This window comes from Drosophila miranda, chromosome 2, assembly GCF_003369915.1.
Source record: "Drosophila miranda strain MSH22 chromosome 2, D.miranda_PacBio2.1, whole genome shotgun sequence".
In the NCBI taxonomy this organism is placed as follows: domain Eukaryota; kingdom Metazoa; phylum Arthropoda; class Insecta; order Diptera; family Drosophilidae; genus Drosophila; species Drosophila miranda.
The window spans coordinates 19,246,379-19,272,419 of record NC_046675.1 but is presented as its reverse complement, the minus strand read 5'-3'; the positions used below and the strand labels follow the sequence as shown (position 1 = coordinate 19,272,419).

General features: G+C 39.2%; 2 protein-coding genes and 1 long non-coding RNA gene across 3 annotated transcripts; all 3 read left to right on the top strand.

Annotated features, from left to right (window-relative positions):
• The first annotated feature begins 1,810 nt into the window (after positions 1 to 1,810).
• LOC108156283 (U3 small nucleolar ribonucleoprotein protein IMP4) lies at positions 1,811 to 5,723 on the top strand. The gene is made up of 2 exons (XM_017287658.2): positions 1,811 to 2,080; positions 4,968 to 5,723. Exons 1-2 carry the CDS (start codon positions 1,894 to 1,896, stop codon positions 5,660 to 5,662), a joined length of 882 nt encoding a protein of 293 aa, XP_017143147.1. The 5' UTR covers positions 1,811 to 1,893; the 3' UTR covers positions 5,663 to 5,723.
• An 11,103-nt stretch (positions 5,724 to 16,826) lies between these two features.
• On the top strand, positions 16,827 to 19,040 carry LOC108154568. Its single transcript, XR_001774982.2, has 3 exons — positions 16,827 to 17,256; positions 17,322 to 17,381; positions 17,501 to 19,040. It is a non-coding gene; the product is annotated as an uncharacterized LOC108154568 (long non-coding RNA).
• Positions 19,041 to 23,024: 3,984 nt separating this feature from the next.
• LOC108155442 (fork head domain-containing protein FD4) lies at positions 23,025 to 25,463 on the top strand. Its single transcript, XM_017286259.2, has 2 exons — positions 23,025 to 24,337; positions 24,401 to 25,463. The coding sequence occupies exons 1-2, from the start codon at positions 23,812 to 23,814 to the stop codon at positions 24,949 to 24,951; spliced, it is 1,077 nt and encodes a 358-aa protein (XP_017141748.1). The 5' UTR covers positions 23,025 to 23,811; the 3' UTR covers positions 24,952 to 25,463.
• Positions 25,464 to 26,041: the final 578 nt, after the last annotated feature.

The window sequence follows — 26,041 nt, the reverse complement described above, 5'->3', positions numbered from 1 at the left end:
GTAGAAGTGGACCACATTTGCAGTTGGGATTGATACCTGGAAAGGCCTCGACAGGTGATCACTAGGTGTACAGTAATCTGTCTTCTCTGGCAATAGCGGGAGTCTCGTCAGGATTCCCGAGAGCCCAAACGCAGATGCTTTCCATAGTGGAAAGGGCAATAGCCAAGAACAACGTGAGTACGCTAATCGATACCATAATACCTAACGGGGTCGGTTCGATCAGTCCTGCGTCACAGCTGAAGCCATCTTGGAGTAGTCCGTTACTCTCTGTAAATAGCGGGGAGAGCAATACAGCATGCTCGCAGCCGCCATCTTATAGCGGACCACCACTGATTGGGATTAGCGGCTATTTTACGCCATTTAGGCCATGTAGGCATGTCCACCGTCAGAACGCCGCCGCCGCTAGCTGGATCCTATACTATATATATATATATACTGAGACTACGCAAGCTTACAACTGTACACTGTTGAAGGCACTGAAGGATGAAGCCCGCGAGACCTTCAAGTCTTTCCTGTCTCATCCAAGCAACGTTAGCGCTGTTGTGGAGCACCTGCGTTTCAGATATCGCCGACCGGAGCAGCTTATACGCAGCCAGCTACGAGAGCTGCCCAATATTTCGGAGCACAACCTGGCGAAGATTATTCCTTTTGCAACCCGTATGAGTAATCTCACTGCCTTCTTGCAGTCAGCGAGGGCAGATCAGCATTTGGGAAACCCAATACTTCTGGAAGAACTTGTGGACAAACTCCACTGCGGATGCACCTGCACAGAGGATCTTGAATTTTGTCGACGCAGAAAGAGGCCGCCTACTGTTCCGTATACTGCCAGTAACGCTGTACGGAGCAAACCGACGGGTGGATGCATACGCACTTCTGAATGAAGGATCATCTGTCACGATGATCGACGATTCCCTCAGAAAGGATGTGGGCGTGCAAGGTGAGCGTCGACATCTGAATATTCAGTGGTTTGGAGGTCACGCATTAAAGAACATATCGTAGTTTTATTTCTGTGCCGAGTTTTATTTAATTCGAAATAATTAGTCGGCCGCTTGGGGATAAAAAACATTATCTCCACAGACATAATACAAAATAGAGAGACCTAAAATTGGTCGTGTATGAACATATTTGCTTTCTTTTTTTATAATTTGTATTGTGCAGCCATTAAATAAACAAACAATTATAATAATAATAATAATAATAATAATAATAAACGCATTTATTGAAAATCTCGCTATAGACATATGTCATGATAGTACTGCGGATTCAACCGGGACAGATGCAACTACGGCTCCAGTATTATTTCTGCAACCAAGGCGCCACACCAAAGCGGGTTAAACTGGAAAATCTAGAGGAGATTGTTCGAAAAATGCTTGAGGACTCTGGTCTTCAGGAGCTGCAGAAATTACAGGATGAGCACTAGGAAACAAAGCGAGAGATACTCAAGCAAATTGCGAGCAGCCAAGGCCAAACCAACTTCCAAGCAGAGCGGCTGCAATTTTTAAGGGAGTCCAAAGAGTAACGTTTATTGTACATATATGGATTGGTTATACCCAATTTACTAATTTAAAATTGTGAAAATGTCTCAATTCAGAACAAAACTTTGCTCATGCTTATCAGCTGCTTTTTGACGTATGGCAGATGGTGAATGGTGCCAGTGCAAATCGGGGTTTCACATCTTTCAACAAATACCATCGTTCCCGCGGGATATTATTAGTGTGCTGAGCCTATAAAATGTTTGCACCCAACTCGATGTCTGCACCCAAACATCTATGACATAGATGTTAATATCGATATTTCTCCATGTTCTCTATGTTTTTCGCTCTCTACACTTGGTCACACTGATAACATTGATTTCAAGTTACACGTGGTTGAAAATAAAATAAATAAATAAATATGTTAAGAAAACAAGCCAGGCAGAGAAGAGAATATTTATATTCAAAAGCACTTAGCGAACGCCTCAAATCGAAGAAAAGAGTCCAGGATAGTATCGTTCAAAGTTTAGACCGCAACAAAACTCTAAATTCTCCGATTGTAACCAAAGGCATAGATGTATATAGTTCTCTAAAATATGATGATAAAGGTTCGTATTTACATTCATATGTACCTTACTTTAAGTAGGATTATTATATTATACTTTATTATTCAGTTCGTCAATAAGTTGAAGACTCAAACAAAAACCAGAATGAACCACACGCTCACAAATGATATCGTAAACGAGTCAAATGCGAGACTTAACCCGACAAAACGCTCACATTCGTACCCGCATATGATAGAAATATGTGTCTTTTAGTTTGTGGCAGTGAAAGTATCATTTATTATAGCTCGCAAAAGAATCGCTTGCGATCGTTTTGCGATTTCTTTTCGATGTCGTTTTTGACATAAAAAAAAATCAAAAGAAATATTTTGTTCGAGCCTGTAGCGTAGCACTGTCAAAAATGACTCGTAAACGATATCGCAGAAGTCTGAAATATTTTTTGCGAGTTTTTTCTGTTCCCTTTCCCGTTTCGTTCTCTAATAAACAATATTTGTAATTTTGAATATGAAATGAATATGAATATAAAAGATATATGTATGTATTATGTGCATTATGTGCTAAAATTGAATTTTTTTTTTTGCTTAATTTTTTCCATTCTTGCCTCCCGTTCCTGCGCATACTGCAAACCTTGGTCCTCAAGTGCAAAATTATTTTTAAATGACCCTGTAGACAATTTATAATATATTTAAAATTGGGGAATTACACAAGCCAAAAGTACCATTCGGATTTAACTTTTTTCCACAAATCCTTTTTCTGCACTTACAAACAACAAACTTTTTGTTTAAGATCTCCAAAAGGTTCTCTATGGAATTTACGTCTAGTTCCAAAGTGGTTATTTTTTGTTGTCTAGGAAGCATTATAGAGAGTCTTTGTTATACATATATGGGTCGTCCAATTCCTTTATAAACCCATGCACGCCCATGGCCTTAATTACCATGGTAGAAATGTGTTCGGAAAACTTTAACTTGGGATCTAACATAACACCTAGATCATCCACCAGGGTAATTCTCTCAAGAGAACCACGAAATAGGGTATAGGGAGCCAACAAAGGGCTAGAACGATGAACTTTGCATTTCCAGGCTTTAAGGTGTAACAAGTTTGCACAACACCATGACTGAAAGCTATTGAGATCGAATTGCCAGCGAGAATGAAATGAAATTTCCTTACACTGGATACAGAGTTTAACATTATCCGCTTACATAAGTACTCGAGAGTATGCTAATACCGAAGGCAATTCATTAAAAAATGAGTGGGAAGAGTTAGGGGCCTAGATGCCCTGAGGTACTCCCGAATTAACTTTTACTGGTGAAGAGGGGGAGTTTTTCAAGAGGACTCTTTGAGACCTGGAACAAAGATAGCTAGAAATCCATCTCAGTAGGTTGGGCGGAAACCCTAAAAGGTCAAGTTTATGCGATAAAAGGGAATGGTTTACAGAGTCGAACGCTTTACTAAAGCCGGTTTAAATAACATCCGTCTGTAAGTTACCTTGAAAGCCTTTAATAATGAAAGAGGTAAACTCTAACAAGTTCGTGGTGTTTGATATGATGTGTCACTTATTTATTTATTTATATAAATATACTCCTAACGCGACAGTATTACTACTTTGTGTCTACTTTGTGCTAATGCGCTAGTCACATGGAGTTCACATAGCTGTGTCCTTTAAACATAATGATTTTTTTATTCTAACATTTTTAGTATGGTGGTATATAAGTGATTTACAGAGATGTTGAAAGTGCGGAGTTAAAATTTTCACAAATATTTTAGGAATAGCGGATAAATTTTCTATACTTCTATAATTTTTTGCATCAGACTTGTGACTTTTCTTATGAATAGGGTCCACACAGAACCTCGGTAAGAACACAGCCGTGAACTCAGTCAGGACTCGGTAATCCTGCTGGAACTCCCACTTGAATGGCATTTCCTCATCCGCATTATACTGTCGACTATATTTACATAGTGCAAGGCACATATGTTTTCTTTTATCTAATGTATTGCAGCAACACCTGAATGGGATAAGCATCCCCACAACATGATGTTTCCATCAGTATTTATGGGCGACTGACAAGTTTTTTTCTCCCCTCATATCCATTGATCTCAGTTTCGTCTGACCACAGCATATTTTCCAATTTAGACGCAATAATTTGTTTTGTTGAGGTATGGTATGATATACCTTTCAAGATAAATGGTTTTTAAAATTGTCATTAGTCAGCCTGTTTCTCATAGTACGGGCTACTAAAAATGTGCATTTAAATCATTTTTCAAATCTTCCGTTGACAGAAATGTTTTTTTTTTCGTACAATGAAGTTGTCGAACTTCTCCAATGTTGCGCGCTTTCTGCCGCGTTTGTCTGGTTCTTGTGTGTAGTGAATCGCTATTTTCAGTTGTGGCAATATCTGACTATGGACCTTGGGTTTCATTCAATTTCAATATAATTTACGCCGCGAAAAATTCTGAAAGGAATATCTACCCACAAAAAACAATACGGGATCCGCCAGAATATTTATTTTATATCTTTTATCTTTAGTTTATGAAATTTTACCTCTATAATTCGATTTCAGTCGCTTTAAACCAAGACAAGAACAAAATTTGAGTGCGTTTCTATTTTTTCTGCAAGACAAATCAGTAAGACACAATAATATAAAGAAAGCAAAGTGGTTTTCATGGATAATATTTGCTCCAAACACCAATTTTTTCCTAATATTTTTTCTATGACTGTTCATAAGTATACATGTATGTAGTATATATTTATATAATGTATGAAATTCGTTCTTTTCTATTTTTTATATAGTTGTGCAAAATTTAAATACCATAAGAAGAGTGTAAAATCGCTTAAAAATAACCATATAATAATAAGTATAAGTAAAAATACTGTATTAATTTTGAAAATGAATTTGATTTTCTGTTTAAAAGGATATTTATATTTTCTTTTTAGGCATTGAAGTCCGCTTTTCAAATGATGAATATGATCACGCTGGTTGCCAAGATCCAAAAATAATGTTAACGACATCACATAACCCTTCATCAAGATTAAAAATGTTTATGAAAGAACTTCGTCTGATTTTTCCAAATGCTCAACAAATGAACAGGGGCAAATATCAATTGACCACACTTATGCACGCTTGTCGAGCAAATAATGTAACTGATTTTTTGATTGTTCATGAGCATCGGGGCATACCAGATAGTCTTGTGATTTGTCATCTTCCATATGGTCCAACCTCATTTTTTAATATATCCGATGTTATAATGCGACATGATATTCCAGATATAGGACACATGAGTGAGCAGAAGCCTCATTTAATTTTTAATAATTTTAAAAGTCCTATTGGATTAAGAACTGTGCAAATACTGAAGCACTTATTTCCGGTACCAAAAGAAAAATCCCAACGAGTAATATCCTTCTTAAACCATAATGATTCCATTATATTTAGACATCATCAGTATAAAAATATAAATAGAGAATTGAGTCTCAGCGAAATAGGTCCAAGATTTGTACTTAAGCTATATCAAATTAAACTTGGAACATTGGAAAATATAAAGGCCGCTGACACCGAATGGGTTAATCGCCCATACTTAAATACTTCAAACAAAAAACAAATTTTTTCAAATGAATCTGGATTGAACAATTAGAGCACAAAATAAAAATAATAGTTTTACTATAAACTGAATAAAATACGAATTATTTAATCAACTGTTGTATTAATTTTATAAAAGTGTAGATCCTTAACAAATATAATTATATATCAAATCAATACTTGCAGGGGTATTGTAAAATTGTCAAGAAATTTGTAACGCACAGAATTAAGCATTTCAGACCCCATCAAGTATATACATACAGAGAATATACAGTAAATAATTATAAAAACACATTTAATATTTTCTTTTTAAATTTGATTATTGCAGTGTGTTGAGTAAAGGTTCAAAGGCTGAGCTGAAGATTTTTCATCAGAGCTCTACAGACCGTGAAAGTTCAATTGAGCTTTGTAGTTTGTGTAGTTGATGAACGTAAAGCTTATTAAAAGATCGTCGAGAGTTATATTAGCTTTACATTTAATTTGGGTGAACAGCTTTTGGAAAACGAGGCTTTAAAAGGCCGTTCGATTTTATCTTGTCCTCAAAAGTTCATGTTTGGGTGTAATTGTGTTATTGGTTGTTCAATTTCAACTCTTTCTTCACGATTTCAAACGTTAGGTCTTGATTTGTCTTGACTGTTTTCGGTTTTAGATATTTGACTACAACGATTATTAATAAATTTGTATTTTCCTTATTTCTTAACAAAGTCATTTGCTTAATTTCAACCTTGGTTACATTTTGTTCAGTAAATATTAAATTTGTATATTGTTGAACGTTGTTTGATAGTGAAATATGTTTTAATTCTGCAGGAATGCAGAATTCTATCAAAGACTATACAATACCAAGATGTCGCATGAGCGACCAAAAAGCTGTTCTATGGCGGGTCCTAACATTAGGACCCAAAAGGCACGAGGGAGCGCGCGGGGTTTCAATTCCCTTTTCGCCTGTACTTCGTCTCTACCGCGACCCCGCTGCCCATCGGTTTCGTCTGTTCGGCAATGCCTTCACCGTCGAAGCGGTGGTCGCGGATCGCCGATGTCATTGGAGCGGCACAGTGGGACCTTTGGCCGTCTCAGCTTGCTAAATTAGTTAGTTAGTCAATAAATATTTGCACACTGAAAAAAATTTAAACTTTGAGTGCTTAGATCTCCTAAACTAAAACTATCTTGAAAATTCGATTGGAAAATTCTCTATTAGATGCGTACATTAAATTTATATAAAGCACTCATACAATTTTTTGACTATTTCGGCTGAGTCTCCACTGTGCCGCGCCAAAGACATCAGCGACCACGCTGCCCTACGGTTTCGGCACGCAGACACTGACATGCTTTCAGTGCGCTTGTGTGTGAAGCTAAAAGCCGTATATGCTGCGGGCGAAACCGGTTTATGGCCGTGCCGACCTAGGACATACACACATATACACAACTACAAGCATATTTCTGGGTTGGCTCGTGCTCGTGCTGACGGCGGCCGTCAGGTCGGCGAAGTAAATCGTCGTCTGGCAGATCGCCGACGCCGCGCTCACGGAGAGTGAGGTTCGAACGGTGTTGGCCGAGGCAGAGGCCCATTTGAGCTCCAGGCGACTTACTCGGGACAACACGGACCGTCGCAGTTCTTTCAGTGTGGTGGGCGTAAAAGAGAATTGAAGTACTAGCCCCGCGCGCCCGTACCATGAAGCGTCAAACGAAAATTGAAAAAGCATTTGTTCCTCATGCGACATCTTGGTATTGTATAGTCTTTGATTCTATGTAAATGTCCTGGTTGTTACATTTTTGGTAAAGTTTTTTTCGTCACGATGTAATTAATATGTTTGGCTGTAGTTCTGTTTTCGAAATTTCTGAAAAGTTCATGTTGGTGCTCTGGTCTAATAATATAGGCCATACAATGATATTTAAAATGTTATTTTGTAAGAGCATTTAATTGTTGGGTAAATAGAATTTTCCTGCGACACTTTCATTGAGAACACTATGTACATATGCCACGGGAACTCGGACTGGGATGGAAAACTCGCACAAAATCACTGCACTGGTGTTGGGCACAATCGAAGAGTACTTGTCTTGAACTTAGAGCGATCCGCCGATGCTGGCTGGGGTGAGCTTCTCCTTATGGGGAAGGCGAAGATCCGCCTCGAAGGACCGGAGCGCACGGAGTTGGCACAGTGCTCAGCAATTATTTGCTGCTGGCCTGAACACATTGGATAGACTCCGACATCGTCGCTTGTTGTTTTTGTGTGAAATAGGGCAGCCACAATTCAGGAGCTGTCAGAAGGTGGCGTCATGTGCCTTCACTGTCAAATCCAGCGGACTTGGCGTCTCGTAGATGCGACGTCCCTGAACTCGTTGAGTCAATTAGGCTAGATGGTAGGAAATTTGTATGTGGGCCTGATCATTTTTGCCCAGAGAACTCGCAATTTAACATCCCAGCCGATGTGAGGGATTTGGAGGTAAAAAAGTCCGCCCAAGTTTTAATTTGTTGTTGAAGACTTATTTCCCATTGAGATATTTTCTCGCTAAGTTAATTCGAGTATTTGCCTATGTGTGCTGAATATTGAATATCGACAAGAAAAAAGAGCGCTTCAGAGACAGGCTCTGCATTCGAGTCTGTAAGTGATGGCTTCTTTTGTCTACAGGTTGTCAGAGAAAAAGCGAATATTTTCGCTTATCACGCTAGGAGGATTATTTGAGGATTTTACACTTAGTCTGCTTAGACATGAGATTTGGCTCGTAAATGCATGTTGGGAATGTCGGAGAGGAACGAGATGCATCAACTGTTTTCGCTACAAGCCGAAATTGATGAGTCAAATCATGGCAAATCTGCCGGCAGACGGATTTATTCCTGATCTGTGGTGTCTTTTGTGACTTTTGTGGCGCTATTAACATCTCCCCTCGGATTCGAGGACGTACGCACATATATTGTCCATTTAGAGCTTATCCCGGACTTGTCAACTAATTATTTTCTCCTGTAATTCAAAAGCTCGAGCGCGTAAACAGCTGAGGAGGCTGCAGAAAGCGTTTGAGTTGCAGCAGCCCAACCTGAGGATGTTCGCAGCAGGACAAGGGGTGAAAGTGCATCCGCCCACTAGCAACGCACTTCGGCGGTTTGTGATAGGCGGCCGTCAGGTCGGCGAAGTAAATCGTCGTCTGGCAGATCGCCGACGCCGCGCTCACGGAGAGTGAGGTTCGAACGGTGTTGGCCGAGGCAGAGGCCCATTTGAGCTCCAGGCGACTTACTCGGGACAACACGGACCGTCGCAGTTCTTTCAGTGTGGTGGGCGATGATAGTTTCTGGACTGCGCTGACCTTGTCTGGATCCGTGTGGATGCCTTGTTCGCTGATGACATGGCCGAGGTAGACTAAACTCTTGCTAAAGAAACTACACTTGTTTCTGTTCAGTCGGAGGGTCGCTTCTCGCAGCCTCCTGAAAACCTCTCGAAGGTGGTCGACTTGTTCTTCTAACGTGGCTCCGATGACGATGATATCATCGAGATACGCGAACGCGTACGGCTGGAATCTGGTTCGACGAGCTGGTCCTGGATTGATCCAGCGGAGTCACTGCTGTCTCTGCCAAAGTCCTCTGGTTCCTGCAGTGTCCTGTCGTTGACTCCTGGTTCGACGAGCTGGCCCTGGATTGGTCCAGTGGAGTCACAGCTGTCTCTGCCAATGTCCTCGTTTCGTTGCGTAGTCCTGATGGCGACTCCTGGTTCGACGGACTGGCCCTGGATTGATCTAGCGGAGCCACAGCTGTCTCTGCCAAAGTCCTTTGGTCCCTGCAATTTCTGGTTGTTGACTCCTGGTTCGACGAGCTGGCCCTGGATTGGTCCAGTGGAGTCACAGCTGTCTCTGCCAATGTCCTCGTTTCGTTGCGTAGTCCTGATGGCGACTCCTGGTTCGACGAGCTGGCCCTGGATTGGTCCAGCGGAGCCACAGCTGTCTCTGCGCTGTTCTTCGTTGCCCTGTTTGTGTCGTGCTACGGGCTGGGAAACTGGCCATGGTTGGGCCCATCGGTATCGCAGTTCTTTCCGTCGGAGCTATCTTCGTGTCCTGTTGCAGTGGTGTTGTCCTGGGGCTGTTGCGTGGTCTGTTTTGGTGGGGACTTGTTGTCGGGGCGGTGGGAAGGGTCGTGGGTGACTGCAGAGTGTCGGTCTGGCGCTGTCGGTCGGACGACAGCGGAGTCTGCGAACGTGACGGCCCGCGAGTCGTGGCTGGGCGGTGCAGGTATGATCCCGGCGGGTTTCTATTACAACTTCAGCTTTGGATTTGCCCGTCCACAGTGGATCCTTGCGCAGATGCTGCATAGGAAATCGAGTCCCAAGATGAAGTCGTCTAATACTTTGGGTAGTATAAGAAGAGATACCTGTGTTTCTCGTTGATCCATTTGCACTGTGACTGCTATAGCTTGGTTGATCTCTTTCCTGGTTCCGTCTGCCAGGCAGATCCTGGTCCTCAACTCTCGCCTGTTCTCGGCCGTCCCTATCTCTTTCGCTAGCCGCTGACTGATGAAGGACCGTGTGGCTCCAGTGTCGAGGGTGGCTTTAAAAGCTCTCCCATCGATATGCACCAGGGCGGCGATCCTTCCTCCCGTCATGCTTAGTGGGTGGGTTTCTCCTGTTCCTGGGTGCGCGTCTCCGTCCATGTCCCTGTTGGGCGGAGACCCGACCCGTTTCCGGACGCGGCTTTCCGGCAGCAGTTGATGGTCCGGACCCCTCGGTGGCCACATTCCCAGCAGAACAGCCTCTGTCGGTTTGTGCACGTACCACTGAAATGGCCGTTTTCTCCGCTGTTCCGACAGGCTCGTTGTACATCGATCGCCTTCTCTTCCTCCTGGCCGATTCCCCGGTTGGCGATCTCGGTTTTCCCGGATGTCTCGTGTGTGGTGCCTCGTTGCGTGTTTGTTCCATTGGCGGTGTAGGCGGCTCGGGGTCGATGATTCTGTGTGGTCCCGATGCTACGGAGTGATTCTCGGTCCCGTGCGGTTTCGTAGGCCAAGATGAGCTGGGTCAATTCCGTGACCCCCTCCGGGGCGTGAGACCCGATGTCCCTGGGGAAAACGTGGCTGCTCTCCTGCCATGGTCGTTTGGTGGCTCGGTGTGGCAGGGGGTCCAGTGGTATTGGATCCTGGTTCTTGGTTCTTACTGGATGCCTCCGGTCTGGTTCCTGGGAGTGGTCATTGGGCACCTCGTTGTGGTTGGTCGCCCTGGGCGGACAGTGTCTCGGTCGCTGACTCGTTGTATCTGTGGGTGGATCCTCGGCTCATGGTGGGCAACTCGGGTATAATTAATCGCAGTTTTGGTCCCTCATTGCTGTCTTCCATCTTCCTCCGGCTCTCTGGTCCGGGTGACGTGGCTGGGCTCCGGTGGTCCCTGGGGCTCGGTATGTTCCCAAAGTGTGTGGCCAATTCGTCGTCCCAGTTTCTCCTAGTCCAAACTCCTTGGCTAGGCTCTGTAGCTTGTCCTTCCTGCGTGACGCTATCTAGCGGATGTTCATCTTGATCCTGGTAGACTAATCGGTCGCACGGTGCTGGGTCTGAGCTCCTGTACTAGGATGCACGGCAAAGGGTAGATGATCCTGTCGAAGGAAACGCAGCACGTTACCGGGTTCGGTGATCCTATACTAGGATACACGGCACTGGGGGATCCTGTTCGAAGGACACGTGGCACGATACTAGGTTGGGTGATCCTGTACTAGGATACACAGCACTGGGTGGATGATCCTGTCGAAGGATACGCGGCACGATAGAGGGAAAGGTTCCTGTGGAGGCTCGGTAGTAGCTGTTCAGTGTTCAGTGTTCAGAGGCTCGATGATAAATGTCCAGAAGCTTGATCGTAACTCTTGAGAAGGTCGATGGTAACTCTCCAGAAGGTCGATAGTAACTGTCCAGAAAGTCGATGGTAACTCTCCAGAAAGTCGATGGTAACTGTCCAGAAGGTCGATGGTAACTCTCCAGAAGGTCGATGGTAACTGTCTTCCTGGTGTTCCTGCTCCGCCTTATATTGGCCGTGGCCATGGATTTCGGGCCGAGGGCTCCGCTGCCATGTAGCTGCTCCCCTGCGTTCGCCGGCTGTACCTCGTTGCTCCGCTGCTCTATCGCTGTTTCGCTGCTCGGTCGCCGCTTCGCCGCTCTGTCACAGCCTCGCTGCTCTGTCACTGCTTGGCTGCTCTGTCACGGCCTCGCTGCTCTGCCACTGCTCTGCTGGCTCCTGCTGCTGATGATCCTCGTGGCGTTCACTTTCCTGTCACTTTACGATCACTTTTTGATATTGCCTTTCCGTGGCTCGACTGTTCCGCGTGGAAGTTCGGCAATCACTCTCGAGTCTCGCTCTCGCTGGACCGGGTCAGGCTTTTGTGTTAGTCGTTGGCTCTCTGGCTTTGGGTGCGTGGGTGTGAGAGTGGGAGCGATCGTTGGCTCTCTCTCCGTTTTCCTCTCTTTTTTGCTTTTCTCTTCGTTTCCGTGGTGCGCTGCTGCTGTGTTGCGGTAGGTCCACCGCTGGTGATGCTCTGGTTGGTTCTTGGTACTGGTTCAGTGTTCATTTACCCTATAGAAATTAAAAGGCCTCGTCGTTTTGGGTTTCCTTAATCTATTTCTTATTATAATTGGGGAGGCATCTACAGAGGGGAGGGTAAATTAAAATTCATGGCATTGTCTGTTGGTGGGTCAAAAATTATAATGAGTATTTGTGAAGATTGTGCCTTCACACTCCCTTCCTACTTCGGGGTGGGGCGCGGCGAAATGCGGACCAGGCTTCCGCTGATCGATACGCGGAAGCGTTGGCCGTCGTGGTACTCCAGGCTGCGGATCCGGATCCGGCTCGACCGCGCCGCGCTTGCCTGAGCGCTGGCGCCTTCCGACAGGCTTTGCGGGATGCGCCGATCGGGAGTGCTCACTCGCTCTGTATGGTTCCCCCCGGGCCTTAACTTTCCCATCCCACTCCCGAAAGGACCACTTGGTGATCTCCCTCCTTCACCTCAGTCATCCCCGTCCGCGGAACTGACTTTCCGTTCACCATTGTTAGCCCTGATCTGTTGAGCCGCATAAACTTCACGATTCCTATTAGACTGACTAGAAATTTTATACCGTTGTTCCTTCCACTTTGTAGATCGAATTATTCCTTGCATGAACCGTTTAGGGTCTTATGCTCGGATTATAATTCCCTCTACCATATTATATCCACCACTAATTCAGAGGCTGTCGCCGTGTCTTCAGATCCTCATTTTGCGCACCGTAGGATACCCATTCCGCAGTCCAACTGGTTCAAGTTCTAGTTACGACGACCAAACTGTAGACGTTTTATGTACTGTATACAACCCAGCTTCCTACACACACATACACATTAACAGAATCGGGGTTTCACACCTGTCAAAAAATTCCACCGTTCCCCCTATATGTCCTTAATGGGCAGAGCCTATTAGGTAATAAATAGTTCAAAGAACATATACAACAGAATTCTCGAGAAAATTTCGGGATATATTTTTGTAAAGTCCAGTCAAAGGTGAAAAACTTCTGAAATGAATATGTTATTAAGCGGTGATTTCGTTTTTGCTTTATTCCAATCGTGCACATAACGAAAAGCTCGAAAAGAGAGACCAAAAATGCATGTGGACTGTGCAGTTGAATTTATTACAGAGTGAGCTCTCGATTTGAAAATATAACAAAATTATATATAAGCGAAGTAATATTGCAATTTAAAATAAATATTGAGGGGGGTATTTACTGTGCAATACAACTGTGTTTACGATATAATGTGCTGTAGTTTTGTTTTAATAATTAACTGTTCCCAGTGTTATTGTCTGTGTTGTTGTTACCTTAATTTTGTTACTTTAGCTAAAGTAAAAGTTAGGACCCTCTTCTCTGCCTTAGTTCAGACTTATGTATACAAATTTGTTATTGTTTTAATATTATTAGCTATGAATATCAGCTGCCCGTTTTTGCCCGTGTTTGCGCTATATGCATTTAACTAAGGCGGCCTATTTGACTTTTTACCGTTTTTTCGTGGAAGTTTTATGTTATCTTTTTGTTTTTTTGTGTATGCTTTGCGATTTTATTTGTTTTGTTTTTTTGTTTCTCATCTGTATTGTTTTCTGTTTTCTTGTTTCTGTATTTATCTTATAGTCTTATTGTTAATTTTTTTAAACGCTTGGCCTATAAATATTTATTTATAGGCACAATATACAAATCAATGTATGCTTTCTCGCATTCATTTTTTGATAAGTGGTGCTTAAATAATGGCTAATTTCCTGATAAAGCTAACAAAGTTTATGAAGATCTACAACAGCAGTTTAAAGACGTAATTCTCCTGACGTCATTAAACATGCTTTAGTATCCATTGGAGGGCTCTCCGAAGAAGCTGCTGAGTCTAGGAATAAGGATATAAAAAAGCATCGACTCCATCACACTCGGAAGATCTCACGTGTAGCAACAAATACAGATTTGTTAAACAGATTATTGTTGAGCTCGGATCCATTTTTAACTGGGCAACGAAAACTTCAAAACAAAAATAAATCTATTCTTTTCAAATCTGTTTTTGATTAACTTAATTAATTTAATTCATTTCACATCACTCAATATTTGTTATTATTTTTATTTTTCGTTCAATAAAATTTAATACAAATTAATTGATTATGTTTAGTTTCTGAAATTAAATCAGAAAAAATATTTCTATCTATTTTTAGTCTTTATTCAATATTCTTCCACATTTAAAAGCGTCCCGTAGTTGTCTCCGCATAACAATTGTTTGATTTATAATTTGTAAATATTATATAAAGCTTATTTCAAAATTTCGTATTGATATTCGCACGGGCAGTATTTTGGCCACCATTTCCGTACAGCACCGTCCACTGAGCAGCCGTTCGGCTTCCATATGTGAAAATTAAATACATTTTTACACACTGAAACATTTGTAACTTTGAGTGCTCATAAACTTAAAGTCCGATTATTTTGAAAAATGATTTTTAAGAGCTCTGGAAAATTCTCCATTTTATCCAAAGCGCTCAAAAGCACTTCGACTTTGCCACTTTTTTTCGACTGATTACCCACTGTGCGTCGTGTTGCGTTTTTTTAAATTTATTTATTTAATTAACAATTATCTGCTTATTATGGAAATTAGTTACAAAAGAAGGAAAGGAGAAAAATAGAGAGACAGGGCGAGAAAAAATGAAATTGTTTTCTTCATTCTGGCTATAATAATAATAGGATCCAGTCCAAAAAGATATGGTCATTTTCTACGATTCTGCGTTTTTAGTTTTATCGAATATTCAATTCTGTGGATGCCACAGATTTTCGCCCTTCGAGGGGGCGGAAGTGGGCGGGGAAAAGTTTAGAAATATACTTGTAACAGAAACATATTACAGAAGTCTGGATATAAAATGTCGTTGCTCTAGCTCTTATAGTCTTTGAGCACTAGGTGCTAATAGGGACGGACAGACAGACATGGCTCAATCTACTCGGCTATTGATGCTGGTCAGGAATATATACACTTGACGGGGTCGGAAACGCTTGCTTCTAGACGTTACACACATCCATTTTCACCACATATCTAATATACCCCAATACTCATTTTGAGTATCGGGTTAAAAAATGCTCTTTTATGATATAATTCTATATGTTGTGTTACCGGCGTTGTGTGTCTAGCGCTGGGCGTCACAAATGTTTTGGAAAGCATTTCCTAAACCAGAATAACGGTAAGAAAACAAAAAGAAAACAAACAGGAATATACAAATAGGCACAAGGTTTATTATTGTTTTTTGTTTTTTAGCTTCTTTAATTGCGAATATATTTTTCCATTGAGACACGGGCTGCCTCAAGGTCGTAGCCTTGTCATAACATGGCAAAATCATTTAAAAGATTGTAATTTTTAGGCCAAATCATGCGATAAACGGAAAATTCATCGTTGGAGATTACTATGATTTGCTAAGATTTTCGACTTTGATTTTCAACACAATAATGCTTTGATCAACTTAGTTCCGCTATAGACAAATTAGTAAAACCCATTCAGTAGTACACGTTGTACCTGAAAAAATAGATGCTGTGCAGCATTGGCTATTGTAATATTGTCATATGACAAACCAAGAGATAGAGGGTCTTTGGGCATTAAAGGGACAAAATTGCATGAACAATTGGCTGTCAAGAAGAATTTTTCTCGCGAGATACAGAATAATTTGACATTTGCAGACTAAGTATTTTTTTTTTTAAATGCCAAAACAAAATTCTATAAAATGAAACGTTTTGTATAGAAAATTGGTGGATTAAATCTTAGAAACTTTTCTGTAAAGAAGACACAACAATGATGGAGGAAATATGGAGAGAGCATTTGCTAGGTTATATTAAAATATTATGTCATGTTCTTGCAGTTAGTTTTTCGTACCCCATTTTACGTAATGACCAATATTCTAGATGTGTCCATACCGCTCCGTCTATCTCTCTGTCTTTCCACCAAAGAACTGCTCACTCCGCCAGGAGACCAGGAGAAAGAGAGCCCCTATAGCAGGGGGTCAGCAACGCGATACGGTTTTACTTATTCTGGCTATAATAATAATCCCATCTGTTTTGCAATTTTTTAGACACGGGCGTTCTCAATAATTCAGTGTTTTCGGTTCAGATTTTCAGTGTGATATCAGAAGAGTCGGTGCTCAATGTAGTAGATGTAGATCTTATAGGACGGACAGACATACTGACAGGCTGACTCAGCTAATGATGCTTATAAAGAATAGAATATTTAAGGTGTCAGAAAATCTATCCTCTAGTTACACATCTACATATATAAATCGAAGATACACCCAAAATCTTTGAGTACGGGTTATAAAAAGGTGCCAATCTTCATTTCTGTATTCAGTATCATAAAATGTCATTATGTACTCTTAAAAATCTTTAAATCTTTAAAGTTCGCCTAAATTAAGAAGAGAAAAGTCTTGATTTTTTAAACGTGGCATAGCGAAAAACCACAGCCAATATAGCCAATATTCTATAATAACAAGTTAGCCTAGGTCTGCAGCAAAATCACTGCCGGCCTGTGAGGTATATGTTAACATAACAAAAACCACTTGTCTTTCAAGCCTGTTCACAAAAATTTCTGTATACTTTTAGGCATTCCTTTTTTATTCCCGATACTTAAAATGAGTATTGGGGTATATTAGATTTGTGATGAATATGGATGTGTGTAACGTCCAGATGGAATCGTTTCCGACCCAATAAAGTATATATATTCTTGATCAGCATCAATAGCCGAGTCGATTGAGCCCTGTCTGTCTGTCCTTCCGTTTTCTCCAATTTTTTAATAGGTTAGGTTAGGTAATAATAATAATATCAACTTCCAGTCTATATATGTATATAATGACGTTTATTTTAGCCAAAGAATATTAAAACACAAGAACGTGTCAATACGAGTCAGGATTGACTGTGTAAGAAAGAAAATCACTAAGTTACTCTCTAAAACTAGGTGTAACATGCAGTTATGAAAAAAAAAAACAAGCTTAGCTCTGAAAAAACCATAAAAATAAGAATACAACAAATCTTAAAAAAAGCATCTGCGACGTCATAAGCCAATACTTACATAACAAAATGACTGTCGTGAATTTTCAGATGTACTTAATAATATTTATGATAATATTCGGATAATCACAGCATAGGACGGAGGATCAAAAAAGTTAGTGAGAATAACGGTTAGTTTTTCATTTCTAACAAACTCGTGAGATCAAATTCATAAATTAACTATTTGACTTACCAGCTGTTGGATGGCCGAAATGGATGGCAAGGAAGACAATTACAAGTAATCGATGATCGGCAGGTAAAAATACACAAATGCATTAAGACCCAGACATATATGTATGTATGTATGTATGTACATATATGTGTGTTAATCTGTATAACGCCAACATCGTTAAACATCAATTCCACTTGTTCCAGCGTTACAATACAACTCCAAAATAAATGCACAACGTGTATGTATATGTGCATACATATGAAGTAAATATACATACACACAAAAATGTGTTCCTTTTTTACCTTTAGATCGCCCTTTTCTAACACCTTTTCGGCTCGAATCCAAGACACAGGGCTGCCGCTGTGTTGTCGGCAACTAAAAAGCGAACAAATGAGCGCCGAACGATTATTTAAGGCCAATATCTCTAATTACGGTTCTGACACATAACAATGCAGTTTCATTTTTAAATTTATGGGTTTCATTATTTAATGTAAACTGAAACTTAAGGCATTTTTCCGCTTTGTACGACAGGTGGTCTAGACTAACGTTAACATATACACACTCGTAACCACGAAGGTTTGTGTAAATTTCAGTTCATTTTTGATTTGCACTAATTAATTAAATTTATTATAAATATACTATAAATAAATTATTATATAATTTTATAAATATTACAGACCAATTTCAGCGATCCTTATTAAATAAATTTATACATCTTCATGATCAGTCTGAACAGGCTAATCAAAATAGCCATATTCGTTTTGTTTGCATGCAAAATAGTAACTTTATTTTCAGGCTATTTAAACTAATAGGATAATCTTCCATTAGATCAGATTGTATTTATATTTTATTTGGGTTTGGAAAACTTTAGTTTCTCAGGATAATTATAGTAAAAGCTAGAAATTGCTGTTGTTTTTTTTTGATACATACTCGTACATATGTATGTATGTATGTATGATTGATCTTTATACATACATATTTTTATGTCTGTAATTCTTAGCACCAAAGAAAAATCAGCCTGACGACACACCGAATTTAATTTTAGTTTTGAAAATCTTTACAGAATTATTCTTGTCAGTAACGCTTAAATATTGATATCCCCGTTCAGGTTTGGTTTTTCATGATTTTCTGTTTACTTTTATTGGTTTCCGTTGTGGTTGTATCAAACAATAGATAATTGTAACAACTGTTAACCGTACACCGAAACAAATTGCGTTAAAGCGTGAATTTCTGTTTGTCGGAAGTCCTGATTATTTCGCATTTACAGGCAAATGTCAAACCTACTGGGTGGGAATTGAGTACAAAATAACAAAAACGCTGCGAATACATAATGATTTATTATTCCGGGTTAAATACCTTGACCATCCCCCCTGTTAACAAATTCTTCTTAATGCGTTGTAATTGCATAGCATGAAATTTGTTGTGATTGTGTCTGTGATTACATTATATACATAATTGAGCAAACCTCAGCGGCAATAATTTTATTAAAAATTGTATTCTTTGGGAAATAAGAATTTATGTTTACCATTTGTTATGCCTTCCAATTCGATATGCATATTCAAAGTGCTGTAAATGATTCTTAAATAAATTTAAATGAGATTCACGGTTAAATGGAATAGCGTGTAAGTAAAAAATGTCCTGCAACCGGAACTAATTTGAATATACATTTGGTAGATTGTAGATACATAAATATGTACATATATAGTATAGTTTACTATATGTTAGAAAGTAAAAGATAAAGTACTGTTAAACAAAAAAATCACCAAAATTTGCGTTACTTTAATATTTGGTTTTTTCTTATATGACTAAAAAGAAACCATCTTAATATCGAAAAAACGTAATTTTATATTTTATTATAATACCCATTATTGATTAATGTTTCGGTTAAGGGTTTGGCATATTTTTTATAATTTTTTATGGTCGATTTTTGGCCAACTCTTCCTGAAGCTGTTCCTTTAACGCGGATATAGCCGATATTGGCGTTTTGCGTACACGGCGGTACAGCTAACGTTTTTTATTTTGTTGTAGTTTTATGCATTTTATTTGCATTTTAAGTTGAGAAAAAAATATACCAAATATTAAAGTTACCCACTGTACATGCTTATATAGGTTGAAGATAGCTAAAATGTTGATCCACGGGTTGTCTTTTCTAAATGAAGGAATCTGCAAAGATCTCGGCTTCGGTTTCGGCTTCGGTTGGTTTGTATATCGTAAATTCGAAACAAACACGGTTTGTTTAAAATACAGGGACACAGTTTTTGAAACAAATAAACCAAAACCAAGTTAATTCACTGTTTATCATAATATGTTTATCTTTATATAGCAGTCAGTCTTATGTATGGAATGGAACTGTAATAAAAATATATGTACATATGTATGTATATATGTATAGGTGCGTTAAAGTACACTCCCCATTCCGCCCCTAAAAATATAGATAAGCACACGGGGGCTGCTGTTGCCTGAAATTAATCTCTTTTTGATGCTATAGTTATTCCCTCTTCTCTGATTCTCAATACGTTGTTTGGGTGTCTAGCGTCTTTAGATAATTAGATACTGTACTCAGCCCGTTTTCTTATGTTGAGATTAAGGCTTTCAAAATATTTACAGTTTTAATGAATTTCGATTGCAATTAATGCTCCGGATAAATTGCATTTACTGAAGGGTAACTTATTATTTCGTGCGCATTTCGGTCAGGAGGCATCATTGGCTTCGAAGCGAAAAGGGTCAGACGGTGACTGCCAATAGCAAACCAAGCCATGCTAACTAACTTTTTTGGCTTCAGTTGGATGGCAAATTGATCAAAATGTCATATGGTTTCAAAAAAATGTCGATACGTGTCGAACAGAAGGCGATTCGATGGAGCTACTGCAAGAAGTGTTCACAAAGCGCATAGTTTCCAAATGAGGCGATGTGTGGAATGGTCGCCAAAATCATGCGATCGGCTGCCCAAGTGTAAGTATTTTACTGTGGCTACATTACAGGGTGAGGTCTTACTTGAAACCATTGGGCCAAAGTCAAACCTTTTATAACTTCTATGAGTGCTTTGGATAATTTCAACACACGCTTCACACGCATACACACAAGCTTTTAAAAATGTCAACTTTTTGGCTTAGGAGATACATACATATGTATCTTACTGTATCTTTCGGATTGAATACATATAATAAAACTATAAAAACCTATGCTTTTCTTTTTGGTTTATTTTATTTGGTGTATTCATTGTTAACATTATTCTATAAAAACAAACGGAAACATTTATACCTGATACTCAGTCAGTTGCTATTGCGATTCCCATCCGCCAGAGAGCGCACACATTGTACTACGAAGAGTTTGTGAGAGAGAGAAATAGAGAGAATAAGTAAGCGCGTGGCTGGTTTTGCGTAGCCACTGCAAATTGATTTTTTCTCGGCAGTCTGGTAGATATGGTCATTCTCTTTGATTGGGCGTCGCAAAATTTTAAAGCAAACTTGATTTAGTTTGATATCACTGAGAGCTAGGCGTCAAACAAGACCAATAGACGAACAGACAGACATGACTTAATCGACTTGGCTATTAATCCTGATCAAGAATATATAGTATATACTGTATGGGGTCGGAAACGCTTCCTTCTGGGCGTTACACATATCCACTTTCCCCAAAAATATATACCCCTATACTCAATTTTAGTATCAACAATAACACAGACTTTTGAAGAAAAAGCTAGTATGTATAATGAAATCAATCATTAAAAGTTACTTATGGATAACAAACAAAAAATAAAAATGGAATATTTCACATAAGCAAATATGCGCCGGCAAAAAATCTTCAACATTTGCAATGCCTGTACGTAGCAGGTTCATGGTAATAAGCTACCAATTGACCCTTTGGAAACCTACATATGTATGTACTTCAAACTATTCGTAAGATCCAGCCCTATTTTGACAAAATAGTGGTGAGGTCGAGGCACTTAATGTAAATAAATAAATGTATATTTTCTCTACCGATCTAGCAACCGCTATTACGAACTTTGAAATAACCCAGTGTGTTATAATTTGGCAAAAATATTTCAAAATCCATATTTTGTTATTTCTACAATATACGGAAAAGAACAAAATTCCAATCTAAAAGGCATTTCAAGTACCACCGCTCTTTAAAAAATCGCTTTTTTAAACAAATATTGTATATTTATTAAATTGAACAAAAAATAAAAATATCAATAATGTGTAATCAAGAATCTACGGTACGCTACAAAATATTAATAAAATATAAGATAAAAAAGATATGTATGCACAAAATATAAAAATACAAATGCTAGCCTTAGCTCACACGTACGACTTATTGAAATTTAAAGGTCAGACGCTTACGCTTACGAAATTTTATTTACCAGCTGTTTATAAAAGGCCCTGGTCACTGTTGCCGATTTCATTTCAGAAAAGGGCAGTTCGACTTTTTCAAAAATATCCACCCACCAATACAACTATCCAATAGCAGGCAACTTTTGCAAATAATACATACGAGTATTAGTGAAATGATTGAAATACATTTGCACATGTAATCATTACATATGTACATATGTACACACGTATATTTATATAATATAATAATTACATATGAATCAAGTTAAAAGCCTGCATGCATAAATATTATCAGTATAGTATACATATGTACACGCACGAGTATTTTCAAATGTACGTATGCACGTACATATGCATAATACATAGATACATTTTAAAATTAATATTTACATACATCTGGTTTTATTGGAATCATTTTTGAATGTCTCGTCTCTGATAGATTGGGCACCCACCATTTCGGAATAATAAATAATAAGGAGGGTACTAATGAAAATTTACGTATGTATGTATAAATGTTACATTGTAGAAACCGCATAAGCTCCGCCCAAAGAAATGTATTTCTACAATAGCCAATCCAATTCCAGGTTTTTTTTGTCTATAGACAAATAAGACTTGCTACCATCATACCATCCCGCTTTAAGAGTTGATTGTGCTTTCTCACTCTCTCGTCGTCAACTAGCCGCCGCTCGCTCTCCATGCTGCGGCACTTCGTTGTTAACCTCCACTTACACTTGATGATGAAGATGATCACCTAATTATCGCTTTGAAAAGGCCAATTATCAATAAATTAATTTCTGTTGATACAATAATACATATAAAAGACACGAAATTAAACTTTTTTTTTTTTAAATATACTGGTTTTTTGGATATTTAATATAAATATATGTGCACAAAAATGTGTACGATCGTTGAGTGGAACTATCTTCCGAGCTCGGAAGTTATATATTAGTATTTAATTGGCTTTCGCACTTACTATACCTATAAAATCAATGTGGGACTACACGCTCTACAAAAGCAGTGGCAGTACGATTTAGGTTTTAACGTTCTGCAGAATAATGACTGCGTTCAAAAGCAGGCAAATCAACTAACAAGATTATGAAAACGTAAAATCAGTAAATCGGTAAAGTGGTTGTAATTTTCTTTTTCAACACCTCTCTCGCATTGGGCTGTTAGCCAGACCCAGCTGCCAGGGCGGTTGTCGAGTGTACATATGTATATCCGTAGCTTAAGCTAAGCTAAAACCTACGACACTCCCCGTAACTGAAGCCGAGCCCCTTCCCCATAGTTTGCTCTGGCGTAGTGTGGTCTGGTCAGACTGGTTTATTCGTTTAGTAAATCTCAGACTCTTTGCTTTGGCTCTCTTCTTTGAAGTTTCGCCGTTTTGGAGGGATGATGCATGTTCGCATCGCGGTGATTGGGAGAGAGCACGGGGGCAATGATGTGAGTGATTATATTTTGATTGCATTGCTCACTGTGGTTGGTTGTACGGCATTGCTCACTTAGTACAATAACCGGCGCGTCGTCTGCTAGTCTGCTGAAACAGTAATTTTTTGTATGCCGTGTTCTTCGTTTGTTGTCGTTTGTTTTGTTCCCTCTCTATCGCTATCTTCGCTTCAAGTTCGCTACCACCGCCGCTCACGTATTCGTATTCAGCTTTAGATGGTAATTTGCCAGACCAGGGAAACCTCAGTGAGAGTGCTTTTACATTCAGTGTTGTCGCTGAAGCTTATAACAAGCGTAGTTCTTGTGGAGATTTTATTGCCGTCAGTTCGCGATCTTGTTTTACCGTCGCTATTGACTTCATCATGACAAATCAAATTTCAATAGAATACTTTTTGCTGCAACGGATAAAGCAATTGTTCGCTTCTCATGTTTTTAAATAATTTGTCTTTAAGAGATGTATTAAAGACATGAACACCTAAAATGTTGTACCATCAAATATAAAGTACAAACAAAAAATAAATAAAAATATATAGAAAAAAACAAATAAGCCGCAAAAATAAACAAAAACCAGTGTTGTAAATAATAATCTCTGATACATGATTACATGACAAAAATAATGTTATTTATTTTGTCTATCTTTAAATAATATGAGGAAATATTTAACACAGTTCTGTGTTGAATCATGCGTGATTGAGCTCTGGAGAAATAAATAATTAAACATTGCCGATTGTTTAATAATGCCAAGACCCTCACGTGAATCATATGGCGATCAGAAGCCTCCATATTCATATATATCATTAACTGCTATGGCCATTTGGAGCTCACCGGAGAAAATGTTACCTCTCAGCGATATATATAAGTTTATAACAGACCGCTTTCCATACTATCGAAAAAACACTCAGCGGTGGCAGAACTCTTTGCGACACAATTTGAGTTTTAACGATTGCTTCATAAAAGTTCCGCGACGGCCAGACAGGCCCGGGAAAGGTGCCTACTGGGCATTACATCCTCAAGCATTTGACATGTTTGAAAACGGCAGTCTACTACGACGAAGAAAGCGATTTAAATTGCATAAAAATGATAAGGACATACTGAATGAAGAATTGACCGCACTTGCGAACCTAAATCGATTTTTCTTTACAAATCGCAATGGAAGTGTATCGCATATGACGTCGCTAGACAGCAACAATGCATCTATGAGCCTTGACTCGACTCTGCATTATCCCAGAGTAGCAAATCAATTATCAACGCCTTTAGCTCAAGGTATAATTCTACCTGATGTTATCCATCCTCCCACATATAATGCAAATCATACCAATTTATCAGATATAGCACTGTCCAATTTGCCCTTGATAACTAGTCCAGACAGTGAAGGTCCGATAAGTTTACGACCGAAGCGTTCCTTTACGATAGAGAGTCTAATTACTCCCGACAAACCTGAACACCATTCGGAGGAGGAAGACGAGGATGATGACCGAACTGATATAGATGTAGTGGAATGTAGTGGAATTTTCAGATATCCGCCAACATCTTCGTCCGACGAATATATGGCAATGAGTCGAATAAACCACACTGAAGATCAGCGAGAACGACCGCTACCGCCGTTACACACTATAAATGCAGGAAACGTACCGTTTCTTCATTATGCCGCAGGAGCCAATGTATCAGGACTGAGCTCGGGAAATCTCCAATCCTCGGGAATCCCCAGCACCACATATGAACTAGCTATTTCCCATCCACTGTTTATGATGGCAACGGCACCCCTGGCCAATATGCACAATATCTATTATAATAACGTTACTCTGGTGGCACCGTCACAACAATATCTTACACCGGAAGCCCAAAATAGAATAGACAATGATTTGCGTACTATATAAATAGATCAAACTAGAATATTGCTGTACAGAATTATTTATGAAGATATGTAAATTCATCCAAACTTTGTTCCTTTTTTTTATTAAGGTTAATTGATAAATAGGACCAAAACATGGCATAGTTGTAGTTAGTATGTATCAACGCCTAATACACAATTTTTATCACATACCGTATGCATAAGCTATTTATTTTATTTGTATTAAATTCTATACATAAGTCGATAATTATCTGAAGACTATTAAATTTAAAATACCAGAAGAAACAAGTTGTTGCAATAAATGCATTTTTAGCCAACGTTATAATTGCAAGATAGTCGTTACGTTGGATTATTTTAATAAATTGAATTCTCGTATATTAAATATACCCCTGGTAGTCAGCTATTTGAATGTACAGAAGTACGGAAGTGTCTCCGGCGGATAAGCAATTTTTTTCCGCAAAATGATCGGTAGAGTCGGTCCGTCAAAGAAACTTCATCAGTGTCAGAGCTATAATAAAAAGACTTTTCACATTCATATGTACTTAATCTTCTATTCTATATCTTTTGAAATTCTGTTTGAAAATGAATAATCCATTTCTCTGCTTGGTTAAAGTACTAGAATAATTGACCTTAGGTAGGGATTTGTGGTATTCATCTGAATAGTTTCTTAGCTAACTTATCGCTTAATAAAAGAGGTACGTAAACTGAATGATGTCGGAATCAAAAGTCTCAGGGTCTAAAAAGATTCTTTTGTTATAAAACATTAAAATATAAAGTTTCAGCCCGGTTCGACAACGTTTAGAGGTGCCGACTTGAGGTCAAAGTTAAAAAATATGATATTTGGCCAATGGTTCCTATGGCAGCTATACTATATACCGCTCTGATCGGATTGAATTTTTTTTCTGATTTAGAATATTATAATACAATCCAGCCCCAAATAGCTCGTCTTGTTAATATTTAAGCCAACAATAAATAGTTAATATTCAAATTCTCATATTAATGGGGGAGTACAGAGTACAGAGTATTAAAATATCGAATTGCCACCCTCGGCTACCCAAAATGCATTAGGAATGGGAATGAAATCGGTATTAGCCTGTTTTGATAAAACTGTGTCC